At 37.8% G+C, this 26,371-nt stretch overlaps 1 protein-coding gene and 1 long non-coding RNA gene across 15 annotated transcripts; one reads left to right on the top strand and one right to left on the bottom strand.

Annotated features, from left to right (window-relative positions):
• The first annotated feature begins 4,140 nt into the window (after positions 1-4,140).
• LOC130469322 (uncharacterized) lies at positions 4,141-23,853 on the top strand. Of its 14 annotated transcripts, none has more exons than XM_056838497.1 (18): positions 4,141-4,599; positions 6,433-6,516; positions 9,365-9,410; positions 9,495-9,588; positions 14,246-14,384; positions 14,969-15,043; positions 15,892-15,971; positions 16,501-16,549; positions 16,785-16,899; positions 17,447-17,595; positions 20,110-20,386; positions 20,471-20,573; positions 20,652-20,779; positions 20,860-20,938; positions 21,019-21,130; positions 21,824-21,999; positions 22,081-22,201; positions 22,649-23,853. In XM_056838497.1, the coding sequence occupies exons 8-18, from the start codon at positions 16,529-16,531 to the stop codon at positions 23,474-23,476; spliced, it is 2,109 nt and encodes a 702-aa protein (XP_056694475.1). In that variant the 5' UTR covers positions 4,141-4,599; positions 6,433-6,516; positions 9,365-9,410; positions 9,495-9,588; positions 14,246-14,384; positions 14,969-15,043; positions 15,892-15,971; positions 16,501-16,528; the 3' UTR covers positions 23,477-23,853. The 14 variants fall into 14 exon arrangements, 11 of the variants coding, with proteins under 11 accessions (XP_056694475.1, XP_056694466.1, XP_056694482.1 ...); XM_056838488.1 differs by having other exon boundaries at positions 9,340-9,410; XM_056838504.1 differs by having other exon boundaries at positions 4,141-4,739; positions 9,365-9,386.
• On the bottom strand, positions 21,358-22,698 carry LOC130469338 (uncharacterized). The gene is made up of 2 exons (XR_008929830.1): positions 22,087-22,698; positions 21,358-22,004 (listed from the first exon to the last, which is right to left on the bottom strand). It is a non-coding gene; the product is annotated as an uncharacterized lncRNA (long non-coding RNA).
• Positions 23,854-26,371: the final 2,518 nt, after the last annotated feature.

Raw genomic sequence — 26,371 nt, 5'->3', positions numbered from 1 at the left:
CCTTTTTTTTTTTTTTTTTTTTTTTATTTTATGTTAATAATACGGGTAGTATTTAGACTATTTACTTTTGTAATAAATTTTCTTTAAATTTTATTATTAAATGAGTTTAATTATTTATACTTGTTTAAATTTGTACATTTGTATTAAAAGCAACTCACCATTTACATTTTAATTAAAAAAAAATGTCACACAAGATCAATGTCCATAAATATCATTTTACACAATAAATTAGTTAAAAGCTTTTGACAAACCTCTAAGTGTTACCAAACACATTTATATAAACAGCTAGTCAAATCCGCAGTCAAATCTACTAAACAAAAAGGTAATCAGCTAACTGTTAATGCAAACAGTAAACAGCTAAACGCTATCCTCTAGTTACCAAACGGGGCCATAGGCCATTAACCGCAACAAGAGTTTGAAGGAAAATCAAAGGCCACTTACTCGAAATCTCACTTATCAGATTCCATGGTGGAAGACACAATATTTTCTGAAGAATTCGCCATGATATACCTGATCCGTGCATAATATCATGAAGAATAGATAAAAAAATTTGACTGCTACTTAGTATCGGCAATAAGTCTGAAAAAGTATCTAAAAATAGAAAATTTAGATATTTGTACCCTGTCGAAGTAAGGAACCAAGAAAAATTTCAGCTACTAACTGACTGATTGTGAGACGTTAGTTTTATCACAAATTCTTATTTACAATGGGTGTACAATAAATATTGTACACCGAAGTAAAAGTTGACTTAAAATGCTTTAAAGTTACATTTATATATGTATAAGTTATCTATTTTTTAATGATAAATTTTTTATTTGAATAAAAAATTATTTCTTCAAAATCACTAATAATGTATAAATTAATCATTTAACCCTTTAAAATGTTTATCTATCAACATTTTAATTTTATAATATAAAAGTTACAGAAAAATAGGTTAAAGTTACGAAAAACTGCATAAAAGTTGTGCTGGTGTACAATAAATTTATTGTACACCTTGTGCGCGCAAGACCTTTTGTAGTTTTATTAGCGTTTCAATTTCAGTCTACTAATCCACCTTAAATTTTATTTCAGCTCTTTGCCAAACACTCCTAATTATTTAAGATGTCTTAAATTAGTAGCAACTAATCATATAAGGTGACTGAAATTGATTGCCAAACAGAGCCTTAATAATTACACAATGTAATTTTGACTATAAAAATAATAAATTAAAAACTCTCTATCATCATCCCACGTTCAGGTTTTGTGAGTATTTGTTCTATCGATCTCTCTCTTTTACTCGTCCATTGAAACTCCATTATCATCCCCAAGATACTTAGAAGTTCCATGTCCAGTTTTCTTCATCTAACAAACCATAAACTAAGCAATTCGAAAAAAAACCTAATAGGTGAGAACAAATGAACAACTACAATTCATCAACAATATAAAGAGTTAGTTTTATAACCGCTATTTGGTCAATTTTGATTCTCGTAATGCCGATAAGAATCAAATTGAAAGTAAATAAGGGTTTCAAAAATTATGTCCGTGTTTAAATTTTATTATTTTGAGATGAAACAACGATGCTAATAGATCTGGGATGAAATAGGATATTTTTTATTCATTTATTTTAGTTTAATTATCTAATGGTTTATAATAAATTAAAAGTCATCAAAATCAATGTACTTGATAAGTTAGGTCTTGTATTGGGTTTGATGCATTTGGGTGGGTTTCCTGATAGTTTGAAATCTTTGGGAGTTCATACACTTACCCCGGGGTAAGTACAGTCATCTTACCATGCAATCAGAATATGCCAACTAACCTAAACTAATTTTCATTTTGGGGGGAAACTAGATTAAGTTAGGTGGGAAAAGTTTCAGAAAAAGCGCCATTTGGTGTGTATAAGCGGGAAGTTTAGCGCCTTTTTCTCACCTATTTTCTCAAGGAACCCAAAGAAAAACTCTCTTGGCCGCCGCCCCCCCTCCTTATTCTTCAGGCTGTAAGACAAAGCACATAATCTCTCTATCTAAATCTCATCAAAATTACACGGTTTATATTTGTCGACCATTGCCAGAGTTATATCTTAGCCTCTATCGTCGTTCGTCACAAATCTGATTGTTCGAATTATGTCATCTCACCCTTGGTTGAGTTCCCTTCAATCGGTGCCTTCAACCTCAATTTTGGTGGAATTACACGGTTTATGCTCTTGCTTTATTAATTTGTAATTTATGTAAATTATTGTAATGGTATACTTCAGATTTATTTTTATTTTACTTTAAGTTTTTTGGGTTTTGCAAATTGGGGGAAATGAGCCAGATGAGCAGAGGAGAGAGAAAAACTTGTAGGTGAGGTTACCGGTTATGTACGGTGGACTCTCGGTAACCGGTAAAGGCGGTAAAGATATTGAAGGTGGATAGGAATAACACCGACTTATTATTGTGGAAGAGGAAATAAAAAATGTTGTTAATGTCTGTCCCTAACTCCTAACTGAACCAACCACGTACTTTGCAATGAAGGTGGCAATTATTAAAAAAGAAGATCGGTATACTTCAGTTTTCCATTTAGTAGTACTGTAGTAGTTTTAATTTGTCATCGGTTTATGTTTTGCTTTTAGGTGGTTACTTAGATCTCATCAAAACTTTGTGATGTTTTGGGTTCTATATTATACTTGCCCACTTAGTTATTGACTTATTGGTACTTATTGGTAGACTAGATTACATCCCGTGTACGTACGGATTTTGATCATTTTTTCACAAAATATTTACTCCCTTTGTCCCAGAATACTCGCACCGGTTCGAGTCGACACGCTTGCCAATGCACAACTTTGACCACCAATATCTTTAACTACATATTGTAAAAACTTATGAAATGTTTATATTTTAAAAATATATATATGTTAAGATGAAACCAACAATATATTATATGCTAACTTTTGTTTTCATATAAATAAAATAGGGTCAAAGTGAATTGTGTGAATAGTGTAAAAAGTCAAACCGATGCGTGTATTCCGGGACGGAGGGAGTAACTGAATATCTTTCAAACTACTTCATAGTTATAACATTTTTAACATACTCGTTTTAATTTATTTAATCTAATGTGCATATTTAAAATGCTAATATGGTAATTTGATCAAAATATTGAGTGATATATTCTCCATTATTGATATAGCAATTGACTAAAATATTATCAATTTAGAATAATTATTATTACGCCGTATCTATTATTGCCATAATTTATAAACAAAATTGTGTTTCCATACATAAATAGTTCATGCAAAAGGTATAGAATAAATATAAAATCAAACAAATACACTTTTTTAAGAAAGTGGTTTTGGCGGGAAAAATCGCACCAGGAATTGACACGTGTCATTCCTGGTGTTCTTTTAGTATATAGTAATAGATATTTTTACCTCCGTTTTTTTGTCAATATTCTTGTGCATATTATGCTCATTAGATGATTAATAATATCACATACGGAGTTAACCGGTAATGCAAAAGTAATTGGCTAAACTCTAAACTATGATTACCAAACACGACTATAAATCAAATTATGCAACAATTAAATCTATAGAAATTGGGTCTATGGGTTGTACCTTGAGATTTCATCTATGTGGGAAAAGAACTATTAATACTAGTAAATTACAATTCAGTTTTTGGTAATTATTATCACAAAATAACAACCCAAAATATCATATTTTATTTATACAAGTATGGTAATTCCTATTTGCTTACTCGCCTTTTCTTTTTTTATTAAGCGGTACGTTCGATGGAATAATTTCTTAGACGTATTACCACATCCTCAAGGATTAGACGATGTTTTTCTTCCTGGGTTGAAGTGACGACAGTGGACGGTATGACCCTGATTAAGGCATGGGACAACTAGCTATTAGGTAGCCTGGCGGAGCTGCTCGCAGACCATGGTAATCATTGGTTGACCAAAAAACGGATGAGGTCCAGAATCAAACTATTGCTTAGTTAAAGCATAAAGGGAGGAGATCCAGTTGATTTGGCTTATGTAGATATTTTTCTAGAAAAATGAATTGAATTTGAAGGTAGGAAGAAATTTATAAATGTCGATTTAGGGATTTTGTTGATGGGATTGTGGGAATATAAAAGGGGTGGATGCAGTTGCCATGAATTGCAGCACAATCCCAAACCTTTAAAATGTGTGGGATGGAAACACTATGCTTATGCATAGTGTTATGAGTCTTATATCCTTGATTTTCACTATTCATAAGGAATTTTCCCTACATCCCTTCCCTTTGTTTGCTCTATGCTATTTGCTAAGCCACCCAAGGTTCAAACCTTGATTCAAGCATTTTCCCAAATTCCTTTTCCTTTCTTTATTTTTCCTTCTTTATTTCCTGCTTTCTTTTTTCTTTCTGTTTCTCTTTTCTGGCGGTTCTCTTTTCTTTCTGTTTCTTCCTTCCATTTTTCTCTCCTCTGTTTCCCCTTTTGCCTCACCTTCTCCACCTGTGTCTCCTTCTTCGCTTTGCTCCCTTTGATCCAGCTTGTTGCTTCTTCGCAGTTCGTCTTATCTTGTGCGGCGGCGCTATTCTTCTACGACGATCGGAACTCTTCCAGCCTGTGGGAAGCATTGAATTCATTACCTGACGCAATTGAATTGGTTAGTTAGGCAAACCTTCATTCCTAGATGATCATTCGATTGGTAAATAGTTCATTGCTTCCCACATGCTTGAAATCTTTCCGCCTTTGGTTACTGGTTAGGATGGTGGTTTGATTAACAACTTGATAGGTTGTTAACAGGTATGTTCTATATTTATCATCTACTAATTTTGAGTTTTTTTTGCGATTTAGGGTTTTTTCGATTAAATCTTGAATCTGGAAATTGTTGATTCAGAGTAATTTTGGGGGTTTTCTTTTGCAATTTACCTCTTTTTCGATTGCATCTGTAAATTGTTGATTCTGGTGCATTAATCATCTTCAGCCTTATGTTATTTTTTGTTGCTTCCATTAATTCTCTTGATTACATGTTCATTCGTAGGTTGGAGTGTTAACTGTGGTGTTTTCTCCCCTTAACTGTGGTGCATTAATCCTTTTTCTCTTGATTTTGGGTTCTGGAATTAATCCTCTTCATTACATGTTAATTCATACTCTACAGTATTACTTATGGTGTTTTAGCTTCACACTTAGATTTCTAAGACAACCCTGTTTTTTGGGTTCAACTTGTGCACATCCCTCTTTTTCCTGGGATAGTACAACCTTCCCCTTACTCTTGGGTTCGGCTTGTGCACATCCCTCTTTTCCTGGGATAGTACAACCTTCCTTGTACTCAAAATCACACCATGCTGCCTTTTTTTATTATCCCTTTTTTTGTGGCTGTGTGTGTTAGAGGGCTTTATCAGTTGTCCTTTTTCCAATTTCTAGAACTGCTGGTTTCCAAAAGTAGACACCTATATATAAAGGGAGGGGGGTTCTCTTTCCTTTTTAGGGTTTTGCTTCACCGGTTGTTTTACTTTGTTTGGAAAGGTAGTGCAATCAACTTTGCTCCCTTTTACCAGTTGTTTTCCTTTGTTTGGAAAGGTGGTGCAATCAGCTTTGCTCCCTTTTATTACTCATACTAATAACAAGGTTAAGATTAGCTATGTGTTCATGTTAACTCACATAATTAGAGTGGTTGTAATGTTGCTTCTTGATGCTCGTTTGTTGTCAATCTAATGTAATCTGCCTATTTAAAATCCCAGGCCATATGATCTACCAGAAATTTTGTCTACCCTTGACGGAAATCCTCCTACGATCTATGGACATGTATCGGTGAATACTGAATGTGCACTCCTTGGTCCTTTGCTGGTGTTTTTAAAAAAGAACATCCGTTTTTTCCCCATTTGTTTAGTGTTATTTTGTATACTCTGTGCACATACTTGTAAATTTATTGTCCGTTCTTCTGGGGTGCCATTCTTTCAGTTAACACAAGTTTCTATATAATACAAGATGAGGATCATTATGCACTAAGGTAGTTATGTAGTCATATCCCTAAGCTGTGATGAAATATTGAGATGTTTATGCATTGAGATCCCTAATTCAGTTTGCCGTCTTTATTGGTAACGTCCCTGAATTTCGAGGTTCAATGCTGTAACATGGTCTTTGTGTTGGCTAGGTCGTCGTGTTGCCTTTTACTGCACTTTTTCCCTGTCACTTGTGTGTGTGTGTGCGCACATACACAATATAGAACTATTTTGTCTATGCATAACTTCCCTTTGATGCTAATTTTTATCAGTGTAGTTTGGAGCGAACACGTGCCTCTGTTTCCAATTTTTGTAATTAGGCATGTTTTATCCAGTTGTTGTTTGGCATATATTTGATAGAGTAGTTAGCTAGCTAATTTACGTAAACTGATGTGTAACTGCCGTTTGTTACTGTCTAAGTTTTGCATTTTGGATCCGTGTTTTTATCTGGGGACAACTAATTTAGTCATTTGTTCTTGTCTGTTGTTGCATAGGCAGGACAGGTGTTGCAAGCATCATTGCTCGGTTTGGTTCCGAGTGTTTCCGGCTATCCTTGCTTTGCCTCTTGAGTGCGTTAGGTGAGTGCCCGAACTATTCTGCCTGCTGTTCATTGTGCCGGTTATTATAGTTTTTCCGTCCTGGCCTGCAATACAGGCAGCGTTGGTTTGAATAGATTGTGTTCTTGTTGCTTAGTTGTATGCATATACATGTTTTGCCATTGCCTGCTGGTTTATTAACTCTCTTGGGGGTTACCAAAGCATTCATTTCCGTCCGAGATTCCTCTTTTTCCCTGTAATATTTGGGTCACAACATTAGAGGTAGTCAACCCTTCAACCGCCCTCTAGCCTTATCCTTTTATGCTTATAGTGTAAGCCCTAGGTGTGCATCCATGTGTGTGGTGATGTTTTGTCCATTGACCTGATTATATATTTGTCTTTGGCTTGTTGTGATAGCATACTGAAATGGGACAATTGGGTGGAAGTTAACATAGCATTGCAATTTTCAGCAGTCACGCACTAATTACTACGGGGTGATTCGGGGTATCAATCTGTTGCTATTGGTATGTTTAGTCGTAATATAGATGGAGTATCGTGTATTGTGTGTTTGTTGGTAGTGTTTAAGGTTTACACACTGAAGAGAGTTCAACTGTCCCTGGATATACAGTGCCACTAAAATCCCAAACATATAGGATAGCTCAATATCAATCGAATCCTAATACTATAAGTAAGTATGGCTGACGGAGTCACTGTCTCCATGTAGTCTGCCTGACTGAATAGCTACCTATAGTGTGCTTACTTGAATCAGACTGTGACCTATAGTGTGGTTGGCTACAAGAGTTAACGAGAACCTAAGTCTTTTGGAACCGACTCACCTTTTTCAATTGGTCCTAACTGACAACACGTACACACAGCTAATAGTGGTGAGCCCAGCAAGGTTTCCCCCCTTTATGTTTATCATACACTTACATCCCAATATTTTAAAAAATCCAGTGTTAGGTCTAGGTTTGTGCTAGGGTGGTTAGCCAACATTTGAGTGTTTTAGTTTTTGTTGCTGCCTGTAGAGCAGTTGTACAGTGGGCTAACAAGCTAATTGCCTTGTTCATTTTTCATGGTCATCTGCAATCCTGATTTTAAGTCCAACAGCGAGTTCTTGTACTTCTTGCTTTGCTCGGTGTGCCTAACCATATACGTGCCCAGTCTCAGACTGTTTGCTTGCTTATGTGCCTAAAATCCCCTTAATTTAGCCTTTTCCCATCACAGGTTATGGCAGTGCCGCCCGCACAAATCCGTATTCCTTTTCAGCCTCTTTTGAGGCAGGTTGTAGAGTGCTTGCACTTTCCAAAGCCAATGTACGATATGTTAGATATAGATAAAAATAATGTTTGCGTGGCGGTGAGGCCGGGAACGAGTGCAATTGCTTATGTGTACATTGGCGGAGAAGCTCCTACACTGGAGGAGTCTTGCGAGAGAGCTGCTGAGAAGGCTGTCCGTAGCCTTATAAAAAAATATGATGTTGTTGTTGAGGATTTTACTTCTGCTAGCAATAGGGCCCTTGAAAGATGTGCGAGGTTGTATCGTCTCAAGAGAGTTGAGTTAGAGGGTATTGAAAGCGGACATCCACAGGTCCTGCCTCCAGAACATCATTGTATGGACATTCGAGTTTCTGTGAAACACGTGCGTCTGGATTATATAGGAGTATTGCGCACCGTGGTTGCCCAGACTCAAGTCTTGCTTGCTCCTATTGAGCATCTCCAGTTTGGGCCTCACACTTGGGTTTGTTGGTTGACATTCACAAGTCCGCACAAGAGTAATGCTATGGAGTCTGTTGTTGGGGATTATACAGAGACTCTTGAGGATGCTAAGCAAAGTGTAGCAAAGAAGGCCATCTATTGCTTGATGCGCCTCTATGCTTTTGAACTTGTAGACGCGAACTATGGGTCTGGGAAATACGCTGCTGTTGTGTATTCTCTTGAACAAGAAAGTTGCTCGACTGTGAGGGAGCGCATGTCCGGGGTTAAAGAAACTATTCAGCCTAGCGCCCTTGTGATTGAGCAAGACTGCTTGACTCCCCGTGGTTGTCCATTTCAGATACCCTCTATGATTACTGCTCCTCTCCCCCCCAAAAAGCGCATGTCCAGACCCTCTTTTGTCAGGCCATCTGTTCCTGGTTCTACTTCTGCAACCCCGGTCTTCTTTGTTCCACCTGAACTTGACACTGTGTTCAAACGCCGGAAGACTGTTTAACCTACCGAAATAGTTCAACCTTTGGGGTGTGAGCACACCGTGCTCTGTTTCGTGAAACTGCCTCCTCTTTTGATGGGACAAGCCTAGATGTATTCCTATAATTTAGGTGGCTTGTATATGTAATATTAGGGGTGATGGTTCTCTTTTGGTTCCCTCTTGCTGTATCGCCATACAGTTTCTCTTTTGTTAGCTGTCAAGCTTGTTAGGTAGTTCAAGTTGTAATGGTGCTATGTTTAGAAATTCTGGTTCGTCGTATATGGCGATCATATGTATGCTTTTAATAGCAGTCAACTTTGTATTGAATCCTTATGTTTAAATGAAATTCAGTTTGTTTTGGAGCACTCTTCTTTGTATCCTGCTTTACAGTGCTTTTCCCTTTCCTTGATGTATCGTGTCTCACTTCCCTGATGCTGCCTCCTGCTCATGTTTCTTGTTGTTAATTGCATTCTAAATTTACCTAGGGTTGTTTGATATGTAAATGTAAGTTGGTGGACACACCAGACTAACATGTATGTCTATTCAGGTCTGTAGGTTGTGTTCACAGTTATTGAATGTTGGGTTTTGGTTGAGGAGAGGCTCTCACTTGTGTTGTTCGTTTTGTACACAGCGTGTTCTTTGTGCCTTTGTTTGTCGACTTAGCTTATTTTGTGTTTGCAGATTAAACAGCTGATGGTTTGTGCAGGGAACTGAACATTTGGAAATAGGTAGCGTGCCAACTTATGTGATGAGTAAGTTCCTCCGCCTTTTCATGCGTGTGGTTTTTTTTATTAAGTGTCTTACACATAGCCTGCTATGAATTCTGTTAAACATAGATCAATTCTTGAGTAGTTCGTATGTAAGCCGTCCAAGATGCAGCAAGCGCATGAGGAGTGTGCAGGCCATGGCTGAGCCTACAGGTTCATGCAGGTAATGGTATATAACAAAGCCATGTTCCATAGTTACTTTGCATGTTTATAAACAGGCTTATTCGTTGTTTTACAGTGAGTTGCCTGAGGTTAGAACACAACCACCCAAGAAACCGAGGGCAAAGAATACTAGGCCAAAACCACCAAGTACTTTTAAACATGTCCTTAAATCATCTTAATTATTAACACCTGGTTAAATATCCATCGCTAATATGTATACCCTGTGAACCAGAGGTGCCTGCTGCAGTGATTGGACAGCCATTACCGGCTGCACCTCTTGCACTATCTCCACCTGAATATTGCCCAAAATGTTCTGCAAAGAAGTTCCAATTTGAGTCGCTGCACTTTTGTTGCGGCAATGGAGAAATTAAACTAGCTTCCAATGCATACCCAGATGAGCTTGTAAAGCTATTTGATTCCCGAGACAGTGATGCTGTGCATTTCAGAACATATGCACGGCTTTACAATAATCTATTTGCTTTTAGCTCCCTTGGGGGGGACTTAAGTTCGAAGACCGAAAAAGGCATATATGTATTTAAGCTACATGGGCAAATATATCACTATCTCCCTAATTTGCTTCCCACTAATGACAACCCTAAATATTTGCAACTATACTTTTATGATGGCCAACACGAGGCTGAAAATCGGGTAGGCTGTTTCCCAGAATTAAAGCCAGAAATTATCGCTATCCTAATGAATGTCATGCAAAGAAACCCATATGCTAGATTTTTTAGATCCTTACAAGAAATGGAGGTCCATGAAGATACCCAGATTTTACTTAACAAAAACACTGTGCTAAATCAGAATGTCTATAACGCTCCTACATCCGATGAAGTTGCAGTCATTTGGTCTGAAAGCACATCTTCCAGTACAAGTAGAAGTCCACATATATTGGTTTCCGGAAAATCAAACAGTTCCCATAGAATAATGCATTATTATGGTTGTTATGATGCACTTCAGTATCCGCTCTTATTTCCATTTGGAGATTGTGGATGGCATCAAGGGCTTAAAAAGATGTCAACGGGTGGGCAACAACAGCTTGCCACTCATCAGGATCCTGTCTTATCGTGTGCTGTCCACACTGTTGAAGACTTCTTGGCTCAAGAAGATAACCGTATGCCTTACTAATTTCATTTACTCTGTTCTACCCATGGCTACATTCTTTTTTTAGCATATCTCTTTTGCATCTGTAATAACATATGGCCTATTGTTTTGCTTACCAGTTGCTCATCAAGGTCGGGAAGGATCAGCTAAGCATATCTCTTGCAGAGAGTATTATGCTTATAGGCTTCAGATACGCCCTTGTAACATGCTGCTAAGGGCAGGGAGGTGCTTCCAACAGTACATTGTTGACATGTACGTGAAGATTGAAAACACTCGCTTGGACTTTTTCCGAAAGAACCAGCAAACTATCAGGGCAGATTTGTACCAAGGTATACTCGACACTGTCGAGAGCGGTGAAAACAGTGCAGCTAATGTGGGGCATCGAGTTGTGTTACCACCAAGTTTTCTGGGGGGGCCTAGGGATATGAAAAAGAGGTATTTGAATGCGATGTCCTTAGTTAAGAAGTATGGGAAGCCTGATTTGTTCCTTACAATGACGTGCAATCCTAATTGGCCAGAGATTAAACAAGAGTTGGCTGTCGGAGAGGAGGCACAAAACCGGCCAGATTTAGTTTCAAGGATTTTCCGTGCTAAACTGATAGCGCTAAAACACCATATCATGAAAAAAAAAATATTTGGTGAAGTTGCTGCTATGATATATGTTGTTGAGTTCCAGAAACGGGGGTTGCCGCACGCTCATTTCCTTGTTATCCTTAAACCCAATTCTAAGATTAGAAGCCCTGCTGACTTTGATAAGTTTGTTTCTGCTGAGATCCCTCCTCTTGCCAACCCTCACTTGAGGAAGATTGTTCTTCAACACATGATGCATGGCCCATGTGGACAACTGAACCCTGATTGTGCGTGCATGAAACGGAAAGGTAATGAGGGGCACTGCAAGTATGGATATCCGAAAAAATTTGCTGCCGAGACAACTAACAGCAGCGATGGATACCCACTTTATAAAAGGATAGATACTGGAGAAAGTGTTTGTATTCGCAGGGTTAATATGGATAACAGGTCAGTTATTCCGTATAACCCGTACCTATCATCACTTTTTGATTGCCACTTAAACGTTGAGGTTTGTTCGACCATAATGGCAGTCAAATACCTGTACAAATATGTGTACAAGGGCCATGACAGGATCTCATTCAACGTGCAGGATGGTAGCACTGCTATTGTTGATGAGATACAACAGTACCAGGCTGGGAGGTGGGTTTCCCCGTGTGAGGCAGCATGGAGAATTTTCGGGTTCGATCTGTTTGAGATGTTTCCATCGGTGTTGCCTCTGCAAATACATCTGCCTAACTTGCAGACAATCCAGGTAATGCCTCATGAGAATTTAGACGAGATCATTTTAAATGATAAAAGATCTCGAACTCAACTTACAGAATTCTTTAGGATGAATGCTGCCACACCTGATGGAACGGGCTATACATATGCAGAATTTCCAGAGCATTATAAGTGGGAGGGTAAAGAATGGAAAAAAAGAAGCAACAAGACCGTTGTTGTTGGCAGGCTCACTTTTGTAGCACCTGCTGAAGGGGAACGTTACTTCCTCAGATTATTACTGATGCATGTGGATAGCCCGCGATCCTTTGATCATCTCCGAACTGTTGATGGATATAAGTGTGCCACTTTTCAGGAGACAGCTCTGCGGCTGAAATTGCTAGAGGAAGACAACGCTGTCGACTTGTGCTTAGCTGAAGCGTGTGAAGTGCAAATGCCGACTGCATTCCGACAGCTCTTTTCAACAGTGCTGATCTTCTGCCAGCCAAGTGACCCCAATGCCCTTTGGTTAAAATACTACGACGCTCTCTCTGAAGATTATAGGCACCAGTATCCGAGTTCTGATAGCAGGTCAAGGGAGCTCACTGTTAGATCTGTTGAGCAATCTCTTGAAGCAATGGGGAAATCATTTAGAGACTTTGGCCTACAACATTTAAATGATTTTCAAGATGAAGAGTTCAGGCGAACAAAAGACATTATCGATGCACTTGATGCACCGATACCTCGGGACTGTATTGATGCCCGTAACACATTAAACCAAGCACAGCAGGAGGCATTTGACAGCATTATTGACCACGTTCTTAAAGGGAAACCTGGTGCATTCTTCATAGACGGGCCCGGAGGAACAGGTAAAACCTTCCTATACAATGCTCTCTATGCAGAGGTTCGTTTGATGAACAAGATTGTCCTACCAACTGCGACATCTGGAATTGCAGCATCAAATATACCTTCTGGGAGGACTGCTCACTCTCGGTTTAAAATACCGATAGATTCTGATGCTTCCCTTGCTTGCGATGTTCCTAAACAGGGCAGTCTTGCATGTTTACTAAAAGAGACATCGTTGATTATTTGGGACGAAGCTTCAATGGCAAGGAAAGAAAATGTTGAGTCATTAGACATGCTTCTACGAGACTTGTGTGATGAGAATACCCTTTTTGGTGGCAAGCTTGTGGTTTTTGGTGGCGACTTCCGTCAGGTCCTGCCCGTCCTACCCCGCAAAACACAGCGAGAAGCTGTTGCTGCTAGCTTAGTGAGTTCTGTTCTTTGGCCTCGGTTCATTAGGTTCAATCTCACTGAAAATGTTCGGGCAAGAGAAGATCCCTACTTTTCTGCGTTTTTGCTTTCTCTTGGAAATGGTGAGCTGCAAACCGGCGAGAATGACCTTGTGCAATTGCCAATGCAGATAGTACACCCATCTGAGGTCGCTTCTGATCCTATTGCCGAACTGACTGCAATTGCATTTCCCGAGGTAGATGTTTGCAGGTCCACCCCAGGCAATTTCACAACAACGGCTATACTGACCCCCCTGAATGAAGATGTTGATGATATCAATGCTACCCTGATAGACAAATTCCCTGGAGAATCTGTTATGTACAGGAGTTTTGATACAGTTCTTGATGATAATAGCGCGATCTATCCTCCTGAATTTATACACACCCTCTGCCCAGGTGGAATGAGCCCATACAAGCTCGTCTTGAAGAAAAATTGTCCAGTTCTTCTGCTTCGCAATATCCTGCCTTCGTCTGGCCTGTGCAATGGGACACGTATGATATGCAAGAATTTCTACCCGAATCTGATTGAATGCATGATCACGACTGGGCAGCACAGCGGAAGCCATGTTTTTATACCCCGAATTAGGCTTCGGCCGTCTGCATCTTCCAATTATCCTTTCCAATTTCAGAGGAAACAATTCCCTATAAAACTAAGCTTTGCAATGACGATAAACAAGTCACAAGGGCAAACACTAAGCCAAGTCTCCATCTATCTTCCCCAGCCGTGTTTCTCCCATGGTCAGCTTTATGTGGCATTGTCTCGTGCTAGAAAAGCATGTAACGTCAAAGTTGTTTCAAAACAATCTCCGGGACACCAACCTGAGCACCATGTTAGAAATGTCATCTCTTATGATGTGCTCAGATTAGCCGGTATCATATGATATACAGGTAATCTATCACAAACCTTTTTATCTGCTTCCTGATTGTGCATTTACAGCTTGCTTTGTTATTATTCTTGTACGGCTTACTGTAACCAAACATGTTCATGCCATGCAGTTGTTGCTCCTTTTTGTGCCTTTTGGTTTGTGCTGCAAATATGCCCGTGAAAAACAGCCCACCTGTGTAGAAAATCATGCAAGCACATGCATTCTAATGTCATCTACAGGTTCCTGTTGCAGAGGAAATGATAAATAAGGTATATACCCTCTTCAGTTCTGTATGCCCTTACTTTGCTGCCTTTGATTCTGATTTATTTTAATTGAATACATCTTTGGTGAACATTCGTTGTTTTAGTGCGACTAAGTAATCTAGCATCACCCCTTATTTTCACCAGTCAATAAGGCTAGCTTATGTATAGAGACAGAAAACTTTTAGCTACAAGAAATTGAACAAGTTTGGCATAGGATCTTTCAAAAGTATTCACCCCGCATTTCAATGTTGCTATCGTCAAGTATATATATACATGCTCTTATTTGTTCTTCCATTCAACTGCTAGCAGTTAATACACACTGTTTTGCTGTGCGCATCATATATAGGAGTTGAAATTATAATTCTCGGTTTCCTTCTGATTCCTAATAGACTTAACTGTTTGGTTTATTTAATTCAAATTTTGACTAGCTCTTCTCTCAAAAACTGGCAAAAACTCATAGACACATTGGAAACCTGGTGTGTCCCTTTATTCCGGATTTTGTACCTATGATCCAATGGTGTCATGCCAAATAATGTGCCAGGTAGATGTCCATCCTCTAATACTAAGCTTTAAGCTTTGTTTTGATGCAGATCAAGAAATTTTTGGTGTTCATATATGCCAAGTGAGGGCTCTGATAGCTCATACAACCTCATATTATTCTTTCTGTAAGTTCATTACACCCATCTGCTTAAATATCAACTTGCACATTGGAAGTAGCTAACTGATAAACACGTTTGCATATGTGCTATTTTGGTAGTATTTTGTGAGTCCCTTTGTGTTCTACTCTCATTATTAAAGCACCTAAGCTCAAGCGATTGGGTGACACTAAAACCAGTGTTATTAGGTCGTTTAAATGCAAGTCCTTAAACTTTAACATGGAGTTATTATAATAGCCAAAGAGATTCTATATTTTTCTGTGTTGCTCCCTCTTCGTTAATCCTTCTCCTTTTTGGTTTTCCAAAATAGAAATGCATATCCTGACAGAGTACTTTCAATTAGTATCTTCCTGCTATGCTTAACAGAATTATAGCTTGTACACCAGAGATAACCTCCTTTTTTTGTGCACAGACCCCGGGTTCCAGTAACTGTTGTCAAAGGTTCTTTCTGTAGGATATTAGTATTTATAACCAGCCCGCTTAGATTTATGTGGGCTCTTTTGCTTGCCTGTTTGGTCATTGTAGTTCAGATTCAGAACAACCAAATTGCACACGTTTGCTGATTAAACCGGTATTATGAAATACATTCATATTGTAGCTTACTTAACACATCCATTGTAGGTGAGACATATTAATCACCACTTCCAGGTGAAAGAAAATAAAGTGCACACTTGTCTAATTCAAGCAGTACAGTGCATTACAGAGAATCAAAACACTACAACGAAATAATACGGACTGTCATTGGATTCTTGTTTCAAAGTAATATGAACTACATGTGAACATAAAAAAACCTCATCCTTCTTTATTTTGAGAGTGAACCAAATGTAAACTGAAAGTTAGACTGTCGTTGCTTGCAGGTATGAGCGAGGTTCATGACGTATCCCCTCATTTTGCCCACAGTTCCAATGGTGTATGCATAATTTAGTGCGATCAAGTTGTAAGAATAGACTGCTGAATTTGGTTTTGAGATTTGTGTTCTAAACTGTTATAATGTCGTGAACATGCATTTGTTTCTGTATAGTAAGCATCCTATTAAATGTAGCCGTTCTCTTGGTCAATCTTCAAAAGGTTAACCACCAATTTTAGCAAGTTTCCTAATCGAGCCGGTTTTGTATCACCACTTTTACCCACTTCCCTACTCGAGTATTCCTAATTAAGGCGTTTTTTCCCCTGTCAACTTAGCTTGAGAATATCACTTTAGACGCTTGCAACTTATCTATTACTAACTTCTTTTGAAATATACACTCGGAAACTGGTTATACGAATGTAACCATCATGGTTCTACAGATGTTGCTCACCGTAATATAGGATGTTCCGTAACCCTTTAAATAAAAAATCTCGCAGAAATCTATGAAGCACTAAACTTTCATCATGATATTAATACTTCCCACTAATTTTTCCAGCCTAACATTATATAATGTTATTAATACTTCAGCCTCTTCCAAAGGTGTTTGTTTTTTTCTCAGGAAATAAAAAACCAGCAGACCACAGTACATGGTCATACCCATTAGAGAGGTATGTATCCTTTTATATTGTAGTCCTTAAAATCAGCTGTACGTGGTAAAGATTTCCCTCTTAAAGTTTAAGGCAACACGTTTTTACATAGCAAAGTATGGTTTAAATAGTGTTAGGACATGGTAATACAAGCCTTCACCTGCTACAAGGACAATAAAACACTATTCTGAATAGTTGATTTGCTGTTTTGCCCATGCCTCTTTGCTTACTGCTGTGCCTTTCTTTTGAACCACAGGTTTTCCTTCCCTCTATATATGAAGATGTAGCACCCTCTATTCAGTCCCAATCTTTTACAACCTACGCAGAATTTTACAGCTTCCTCTCCACAATCAGAATCTGCAGTTTGTCAGGTATGACCAAATCAAATGGAATTTATTGCTTTGATGTATAAGATCATAAATGTTTGCATTATTGTTTTTCAAATGCCTGCCAATTGAATATAGATTTGTTTTACTAGGTTTGTATTCTCTGCATAACTGATAATTCAAAGTTATACAGTTACAAAAAAGATGATGTTGTTATGTTAGCTAAAACAGAATTCATGATTATTTTGCTTTGATGTATAAGATCATAAATGTTTGCATTATTGTTTTTCAAATGCCTGCCAATTGAATATAGATTTGTTTTACTAGGTTTGTATTCTCTGCATAACTGATAATTCAAAGTTATACAGTTACAAAAAAAGATGATGTTGTTATGTTAGCTAAAACAGAATTCATGATTATTTCTGTGGGATTAATCATATTTCTTTTCTTTGTATTCTCTGCATAATTGATAATTCAAAGTTACACAGTTACAAAATAAGATGATGTTGTTATGTTAGCTAAAACAGAATTCATGATTATTTCTGTGGGATTAATCATATTTCTTTTTCTTACCATGTGTACAAACTCTAAGAAATGAAGCCTGAACGCGTGTATCTGGATCAGCTAACCGAAAAAAGCAAGGGCTACAAGGTTAAGGTCAAGGTCGTAGAGAAAGGACCGGAAAGGAACTCTCCTTCAAAGGGAATCCTATTCCAAGGACTTGTGATGGAAGATGACAAGGTATAATTGTTTCATTTCGTTTCCCTTTTTTTCATGCTTGCTTACATGTTCTCTGCCAAGTTTATTTCCATCTGTTTTGTCCCCATGCCTTTACTAAGCTGCTGACTTTTAGTTGCCTACTGAGTGTTCTATCTTTTAGAGTTAGTTCTAAGATGCTGCTTATTTCTCAAGCAGCAGTTGGTGTTGATTTTTCCTCTGAATCTGTCAACACATAGTAATTTTTTAAAAAGGAAATTCCTAATATCTCCTTTACACACTCAGTACTAGAATGCTAATAATCTGTCAACACATAATATATTGGGAAAAAGGAAATCCCTGCTAATCTGTCAACCTGGAAATGTTGAACACATAGTAGTATAACAAATATGAGTATCACAGCCACTTCAGATCTGAAAAAGAGTTTACATTATGAATATCGTCCAGGAGTTTTTTTTTCCTGTAAACAATAATGATTTCCCGAATAGGTATATGGGGTTCCATGTTACTCTGTAATCATACATGTTTTATGTCGAATTGTATGCATGCAACTGCTATGTTTACATTTTTTTCCCCTGGTGTACTCTCATTTCCTTCCCTGTTTGTGGTCTATGCATATGGTTTCCTATTCACGCTGCCATTCTGTTAACTTATTTAGTATTGATAGATACGTTAGATACGTTAACATAGTAGCATCGTCCAGTGATTAGAATTTTTCATTCCGTAATACCGTCCAGTGATTAGAATTTTTCCCATTATAAATACCGTCCAGTGATTAGAATTTTTCCCATTATAAATACCGTCCAGTGATTAGAGTTCCCATTATAAATACCGTCCAGTGATTAGAATTTTTCATTCCGTAATCAATGATTAGAATATCTACCTATTCTATTTACCTCGTTCCATAATAAACGATTAGAATTTCTGGAACTCCTTTCACTTAGTTGTCCATTCAGAAGAATAACTCGTAAAGTTGTACCTCCTCTCTCTTTAAAAAACATATGAACTCCTTACACTTAGTTGAAAAACATAAACATCCTACCTTCTTACTCTTCAAAAAACATAAGAACTGCTGGCCAGCGTACGTCATCTATCAAATTATTGGATTTCCTGGATACGACTGCATATTTAGTCGCACGTGGTCACCACTGGAATTAGGTTTCTGGTAATAACTCTTTAATCATCAATGTTTTATATCGAATTGTATGCATGCAACTGCTGTTTTTAAAAAAAAATCTGGTATAGTCTTATTTCCTTGGCCTGTTTGTGTTTTTTGCATATGGCTTGCTATTGAAGATGCTATTCCGTTAACTTATTTAGCATTAATAGATACCTTAAATAAGTTAACGGAATAGCACCGTCATAAGGCATAAAACTATAATGTAAAAGCAAATAGATAAATACATACAACACTTGCAAATTTAGGGGACATGAATAACACTGCTTCATTAATAGGTCTAACATTAGGATACATTGGATCGAAGGTAGCTCTCTATACATTATGGGGGCAAGACATGACGGACGGTCTGATCAAGCCTGTGCCCGGGGAGGGCCAGCCACAGGGCAACCAATGCAACCAGGACAGGCTCATAATAGAGCTGTCCAGCGGTTACCTCTTGTTGCTCATATAGTGCTGGTCCTTAGGTGGTTTGTAATTCTGAAGGCGCATACCCTGGGGGGACAACCAACCGAACCAGACATTCGTGGTGTCAACCCTCAGTTTCATAAACCTTCATCTCATCAAACCTACACATGGCCTGGTAATTTAACTGTATGTCGTGTTAGTATCGACAATACATCAGACCATGGTACTTAGTATCGACAATACATCAGAACATTCATGTTAATTGTGATATTTCTGTAAGTATCCAGGTATTCATACACCATCTAAGCATGCTGAACATGATATGTTGTGTACCAAAGGGTACAACAGACGACTCGATCTTCACATCACTTGCCATTTGAGGAGCGTTTAGTTTTGAGGCTTTTAGGTGAATAGGGATTTATTTCCCTTCAGAAAACAGTATACCTGAATAGAGGATAGGTGAGAGAGTGAGTTGGAGAAGGTTGCTTTTTATAGGGGAGTATGCCCATACAGTTGTTAGTTTATATTAAATTATGATGCAAAGTCATTGGTGAGCTTTATCTATTCACACAGTGGAGGGCAGGGAGGCCCAACCATGAATAAGGTTGGATGCCATGTGTATCAGTCTGATTTATGCAGTAAAATCAGCAGTTTTAGGCCACCCAGATTAGTGATTTAAATGTAATATTGACCAGAATCAGCTATTCCCAAAATGCATGTTTTCTATGTCAGTCCTATACATCAATGTTCCCCCACAGGTGTTAGGCTTTCTTCTGTTGCTTCATTCCCAATGCATAGCTGCTATCTAGAAAGGATTCAGTTCTGCCTAAACCCGTTGCCTTATGCTCCCATATTGTTGACCATGTATAGTTACGGTTTTATTTATCAAATATGCACACATGTACTGGTGGTAGTTACTTATTTAAGCTGTTGTATGCTATTGCTTTATGCAGGGAAATCGAATGCGTGCTGCACTTTTTGGAAATCAAATTGATGTCTACAAGGAAGCTATTGAACACTTAGGGAGTTATGAGATAGCTAATGCTACGATTAAAGCCAGCGATGAATATTGGAAAGCCAAAGACGCGAAATACGGTCTGCTTGGATACCAGATGAGCTTTGGCTCACAGGCGGTAATCCAACGAATGAATGCTGAGTCAGGGCCAGTATTACCGGAATACCAATGCCTAGCCACCATCCCAAGAGTGTATGATCCAACTGACAGATTTGGTAAAGAACCTACCCTCTTCCCTACTATGTTGTGATACTATACACATGCGCCAATACTTATTTCTATGCTCCTTTTATTTGCAGATATTGTTGCTGTTGTTCTATACCTCGAAGAAGAAGCACGGAAAGTCACTGGATTTGAACAACGCGAATACTTAGTTCGTGAAATTGTGGTGACAGACCATAGGTACGACTCATACTCTATTTAAAAATCTAAACATCTTGCGCTTTAATCATCAGTGCCAAACCTTCGCCACTTTTGCAGCAATGAGCAGCCAATCACAATTACTGTTTGGAACGAGCTGACTGGAGAACATTGCAAACCGCTCTCCTCATGGGCAGAACAGTTCACTGTTTTTGGATTCACGGCTTTGAGAGGCAGCTTTCATAAAGGTTTTGATTACCTTAATCCTCCATTAGTGTCTGAATACACAGTTTCAATTATCTTACAAAAGACGCTGCGAAATGTACAGGATTTTCCCTTGGTTCCACCATGTCTACTAGAATCATTACTGATCCAAAAGGAGAAAGAGCAGACGCATTGAGGGAATGGTAAGACAGCACATGTCATTCCTTATCCTTTAAAAACACAACATAAAATACCTGGCAACTAACCTCGATATGTTTTGTAGGGTCAAAAATCGCACCGACTGGCTGAGTGACAGGCAAGCAAGGGTATTGGATGTCAGGAACCCTACGAAAGAGAAGGTGATCATCACACTGGACTCCCTGAAGCTAAAAAGGGTATAAACCTTTGCTTTTGTCCTATGTACCTTGATTATCGTCTACAATTATTAAAACTCCAGTCAATGACACAATAATCTCAGATGATTTCATATTCCCAACAACAAAAAACTAATATTTCTAGGCTGCCATATCAGTGTTGGACTATGTTTGCATTGCATAACTGCTAAGCTAAGCTAAGCTAAGTAAGGAAAAAATGTCAGTAAAAAGAAAAAAAAAACGGATAATGGAAGGAACATCAAAGATATTACATAGCCTAAACTAAATTGCGTTGCATAGCTACTAAAAATAGATAGGGAATTTAAGGACTGCTACAACATCATCATTGTGTTTACATTGCATTGCATAACCTAAACTATATTGCATTGCATAACTGCTAAACTAAGTAACGACAAAATACCATCCAATCAACTACGCTAACTTTACATTCAGTGAGAACAGAATACACAGGTAGTTTTTGTCTGATTAGAGCTGTTATAATGTTGCTTCATAATAAAGCGATCATATGCGAAAAAGTGACGGCCTCAAGAAAGTGGCCCGGGGTAACTGAGCTTAAACCTGTTGGAAACCCACACTCATATGCGAAAAAGTGATACACAAATAATGTATGTCTTATTGTTCCGGTAATGTAGATGCACTTCAGAATATAAAGAAGTGTGCCTGACTTGTGAACCTGTCGGATTTTTTCCCTAGCCTTACAACACCTTGCAAGAGCAACGCCATTGGCTCAGGGTTACAATACCCAACCCTCAAATGAGCACGATCAATGCATACCTGGGGTGCTCTGCTTGTGGACGGCGTGGAGACATTCCAGCAGGGACATCCTACACTTGCACCAGATGTAAGGCAGATACCGTGTCTACTCCAAAGTAAGCTGCAAACTTTAGAATGCTTTGTTACAGACGAATACATGTAATGCTGTGTCACACTTTTGCAAATGATCATTGCAGGATTACCTACAATTTCGTGGCATCTGATGGGACTGGCACAATGGAATGCACCTCGTTCACTGAAGATTCTGAAAAGTTGTTCAGGATGACGGCTGCAGACACGTTCAGGATGAAGAACAGCGTAAGCCTATCTCCCTTAGACTAACAAGTCAACCATGGAAGAATGTTGCAAAACCCATTAGAATGTACACATATACAAATTTAGAAAGAAAAGAACGCAACACTGCACATTGTTATAAAATTAGGCGACCACTGTAAAAAATCAACTTTAAATTTATCAGGTTAAAACTGCAAATTACATAAGAAATGAAAGACAAACAGAGACCACACAAAGGGCATTCGAACTTGTTATACACACTTCCCTGATGACATTTAAATTCTTACAGTGGACTATCAAAAACTTAGTAGGTAGATAACTTATTAAACAATCAGCCATATACTTGCATATGAAATTAGGAGCTTATTGCAGTTTGTGTTGCCTTTATTAATCCTTCGGTGTCAGTTGTTTCTTCTACCATACATAGGCTGGAAAACGTTTCCTAAGCTTAACAAACACCTGTGTTTCCAGAATGATGCAGCGACCTTTGAACAGCTCCAGGAAATGCTCAAGTCCAACCACTTTCTGCTGGAAGTCGGTCCAACAATGGGTCTTTCAAAGAACGGCGTGCTTGAATGGTGCTTGAAATCGATTGATTTGGAATCTGGGGAGGCCCAAGCAGAAAATGTTGAGCATCACTTTGCTGATCAGCAGGCTGAACAGGGTCCGAGTGCCAGCCAGGTGCTTGCACAAGCAACGATTGCTAGGCAGCAGCTTGAACAACCAACGCTTCGTAGGAAGAACCCTGAGCAAGCAATGGTTACTGGGAAGCAGCCAGAGCAAGGAGCCATTCCTCAAAAGAAACTGAAGCAGGCCCAAGCAGAAAATGTTGAGCATCGCTTTGCTGATCAGCAGGCTGAACAGGGTCCGAGTGCCAGCCAGGTGCTTGCACAAGCAACGATTGCTAGGCAGCAGCTTGAACAACCAACGCTTCGTAGGAAGAACCCTGAGCAAGCAATGGTTACTGGGAAGCAGCCAGAGCAAGGAGCCATTCCTCAAAAGAAACTGAAGCAGGCCCAAGCAGAAAATGTTGAGCATCACTTTGCTGATCAGCAGGCTGAACAGGGTCCGAGTGCCAGCCAGGTGCTTGCACAAGCAACAATTGCTAGGCAGCAGCTTGAACAACCAACACTTCGTAGGAAGAACCCTGAGCAAGCAATGGTTACTGGGAAGCAGCCAGAGCAAGGAGCCATTCCTCAAAAGAAACTGAAGCAGGAATTCATAGCTGAGCTCCATGCTGCACAGGGGAGTATTGCAAGACAATCAGACGAAGAGGAGGATGACTCCTCTGGTAAGTAATTCAAGTGCATCATTAGTTGTCCCTTTTGCTTAGGATGAAGAAGCCAGATCCTCTGGTATGTAATTCAAGTCAATCAGTCATCCACCCTTTTGCTTAGCTAAGATTAATGTCTTGTAAAATAATTAGTATTGTAGTTGATCTACCTTGGAAACTTGTAAGATATAGGTAGTCTCTACTTAGCCTGGAATCAACGAGTCCTACACTTCATGCCAACAGAAATAGCTTCTGTTGCGATCGTATAGAAGGTGGGAATGAAGCCTCACTATCTAGAACCCCTTACATATTTTGTAATATAAACATAAGAACTCTTGTTCTATTCTAACTCGGGCACTATGCCGAGTACCTTATATTCTAATTTGCACGAGTGCTTTGTATCTATATTCCATTATAACTCGGGCACTATGCCGAGTACCTTATGTTCTAATTTGCACGAGTACTTTGTATCTCTCTTCCATAGACAAAATTATGATGGTCGCCAATTCGTACGGTTCCATAACTTCGTGATTGTTTGTGTCATCTTTTACCATTTGCAATTGTTTGAAGCACGCTAATTAAATATACCAAACCGATTCTAATATCTTGGGGGACCGCGCGCGGTAGCGCGCGGTCCAACAACTAGTTCAAAGAAAAGTTGGGGATTGTGGATGATAATGGAATATTGTGAATATTTAGTTTTTAAAAAAATGAGAAAATGTGAATTTAATTTGAGCGACTCTTGAAAGGTAGCTAATTTCAAGTTAAGATATCCTTTAAATTGTTGTTATAGGAAAAGAAAATAAAAATAAAACGTGAGTAGAAAGAAAATAGGAAAGGAAAATAAAAAATTAAACAATTTAATTTTGTATTATATTAGTTTCTAGTAAAATAATTATTCAAAAAGTATATGCATTGAATTTTTTTAATACAAGACTAAACTAATTAAAAATAATTATAAAAAAAAAATTCCGTTGGGAATATTCCAAAATTTCAAAATTAGAAACATGTGTATAGTTTAGTCGAACACGGCGTTATACAAGTAGTACTGATAAATTTATTTATTCCTCTCATGCCCTTATATTTTGCTTGTGTATTTTTATAAAAAAATAAAAAAACACCTTTCACATACAATTTTATTATTTTAAAGAAAAATAATACTAAAACATACTAGTGAAACAAGTGTTTTCATACTTTAAAACAAATACTATACAATTAATAAACTAATTCAAAATAAAAATTGATTAAGTTGCTAAGTCTAAATGTGTCATTGAGATGGTTCAATATGATAAGGATAACTTTGAACGTAGTTCTATTTTTTTTCAAACATTCATATTTCATGTACAGGTATATGGCTTTTTCATTAAAGGATTTAATTAGGCATTGTTTATTTGACCTTATTTTAGTATGTTATTTCTTATTTTTATATCAAATTTGATCAGACAAGAGCTTAGTCATTATGTTTTGATCATATCTAGATTATAAACGATCTATCTTTATCATGTCCATATCATAATCAATATATCCAGACCTAAGCAATCTATATAGGTAAAAAAAAAGGGCTAGGTCAGAACCAATATGTCCAAATTATAACAGATCTATCCAGATCATGGACATCTAAATTAGAACCAATATGTGCATGTCAAACATAAAAATTACCTAAGGAGAAAAATTTATACATAATTCTCAAAAAAATCAAAAATTTAGATTTCTATATGACTTATTCATTTGTTCTAAACACAATGTTATACTTCCTTTGTTTCTTACTTCCTCCGTTCCGCAATAGATGCATCATTTCACTTTTGGACTCTATTCATTAACTAACTTTGACAATTATTCTTTCACATTATATAAAAACAAACATAGTCAAGTGAGATCTTGTTAAATTCGTATCAATGTAACGATACCAAATATCAATTTTTTATAATTTTTACTTACACGCAATTAGAGATATTAATGATCAAAGAAACATGTTGGGATACGTGAAAATAGAAATGATGCATCCTTTGAGGAACGGAGGAAGTATTAGATAACACAATGTGATTTTTGACAGTATTCTCACAAGCTTCTTTGACTTCATTTAGTTTTATTTATTCATCCTTTGCCCGACCCTTATATATTTGCTTCTATTTTACTTGGTATTTCTGTAAAGTTGCCACATTTCCTTACATAATAATAATAATAATAATGGTTTATAATCGAAAAATAAAACTCATAAAGAATTCAACTATCGGTAAAAATTCTTCAATATATGCAAATATATCCAAGAAATAACGAGGAAATGGATTATAAATACTTTAAATGAATATTACGTAAGGGAATATAAATTATACAATTTAGCAAGAAACTAGTATAGTACCCGTGCGATGCACGGTTTGTAATCTAAATATAAATTTATGTGAAATATAAACTATAGTGGTAGACAATAATCATTAAAATAGAGGTTATAGATATTCTGCTAATTAATGACGGATAATTTCGTTATTCCCTTATTCGGTGTCTTATTTATTAAAAAAATAAAACAAAAAAGGGTGCGTGGACAAAATTATATTCATCCTCATTTGTCACTTGTGTCAATTTTTTTTTCATATCTACTCAATACTCGTCTCAGTTGCCTCATTATCCGACCACTTAACACATAACCCCAATACCCCACCATTTACTTTATTTAGCTAGAGATGACTTTGAGGTGGGGCGCGCCCTTTACATCGTGCCCGCCTAAAAAATTCCAACTTCATCCGAGCCACCAGTGATAGAAACGATAGTCACCCCTCTCAATCCCGGTCTCGAGGGGTAAAAATCAAACTTTTTGGTATATTTTGTTTCTTCGGATGATACAAAATCATGGCTCCAACTTGTTCCCCGGATCTCGTCCATCCCTGCTCCACCACTTATCCACATATCCACACTCGCCTCAAACC

This window comes from Spinacia oleracea, chromosome 1 (genome assembly GCF_020520425.1).
Source record: "Spinacia oleracea cultivar Varoflay chromosome 1, BTI_SOV_V1, whole genome shotgun sequence".
NCBI lineage: Eukaryota > Viridiplantae > Streptophyta > Magnoliopsida > Caryophyllales > Amaranthaceae > Spinacia > Spinacia oleracea.
The sequence above is the reverse complement of the archived record's forward strand: the minus strand, read 5'-3'. Positions and strand labels throughout refer to the sequence as shown.

Excerpts from the sequence above, each read along its gene's own strand:
- LOC130469322 (XM_056838497.1), top strand. The coding sequence starts at position 16,529 with ATGGTCATACCCATTAGAGAG. Across the intron at positions 20,939-21,018 it reads GCAGACGCATTGAGGGAATG|GGTCAAAAATCGCACCGACT; the intron begins GTAAGACAGCAC and ends TATGTTTTGTAG. Across the intron at positions 21,131-21,823 it reads ACTCCCTGAAGCTAAAAAGG|CCTTACAACACCTTGCAAGA; the intron begins GTATAAACCTTT and ends TTTTTTCCCTAG.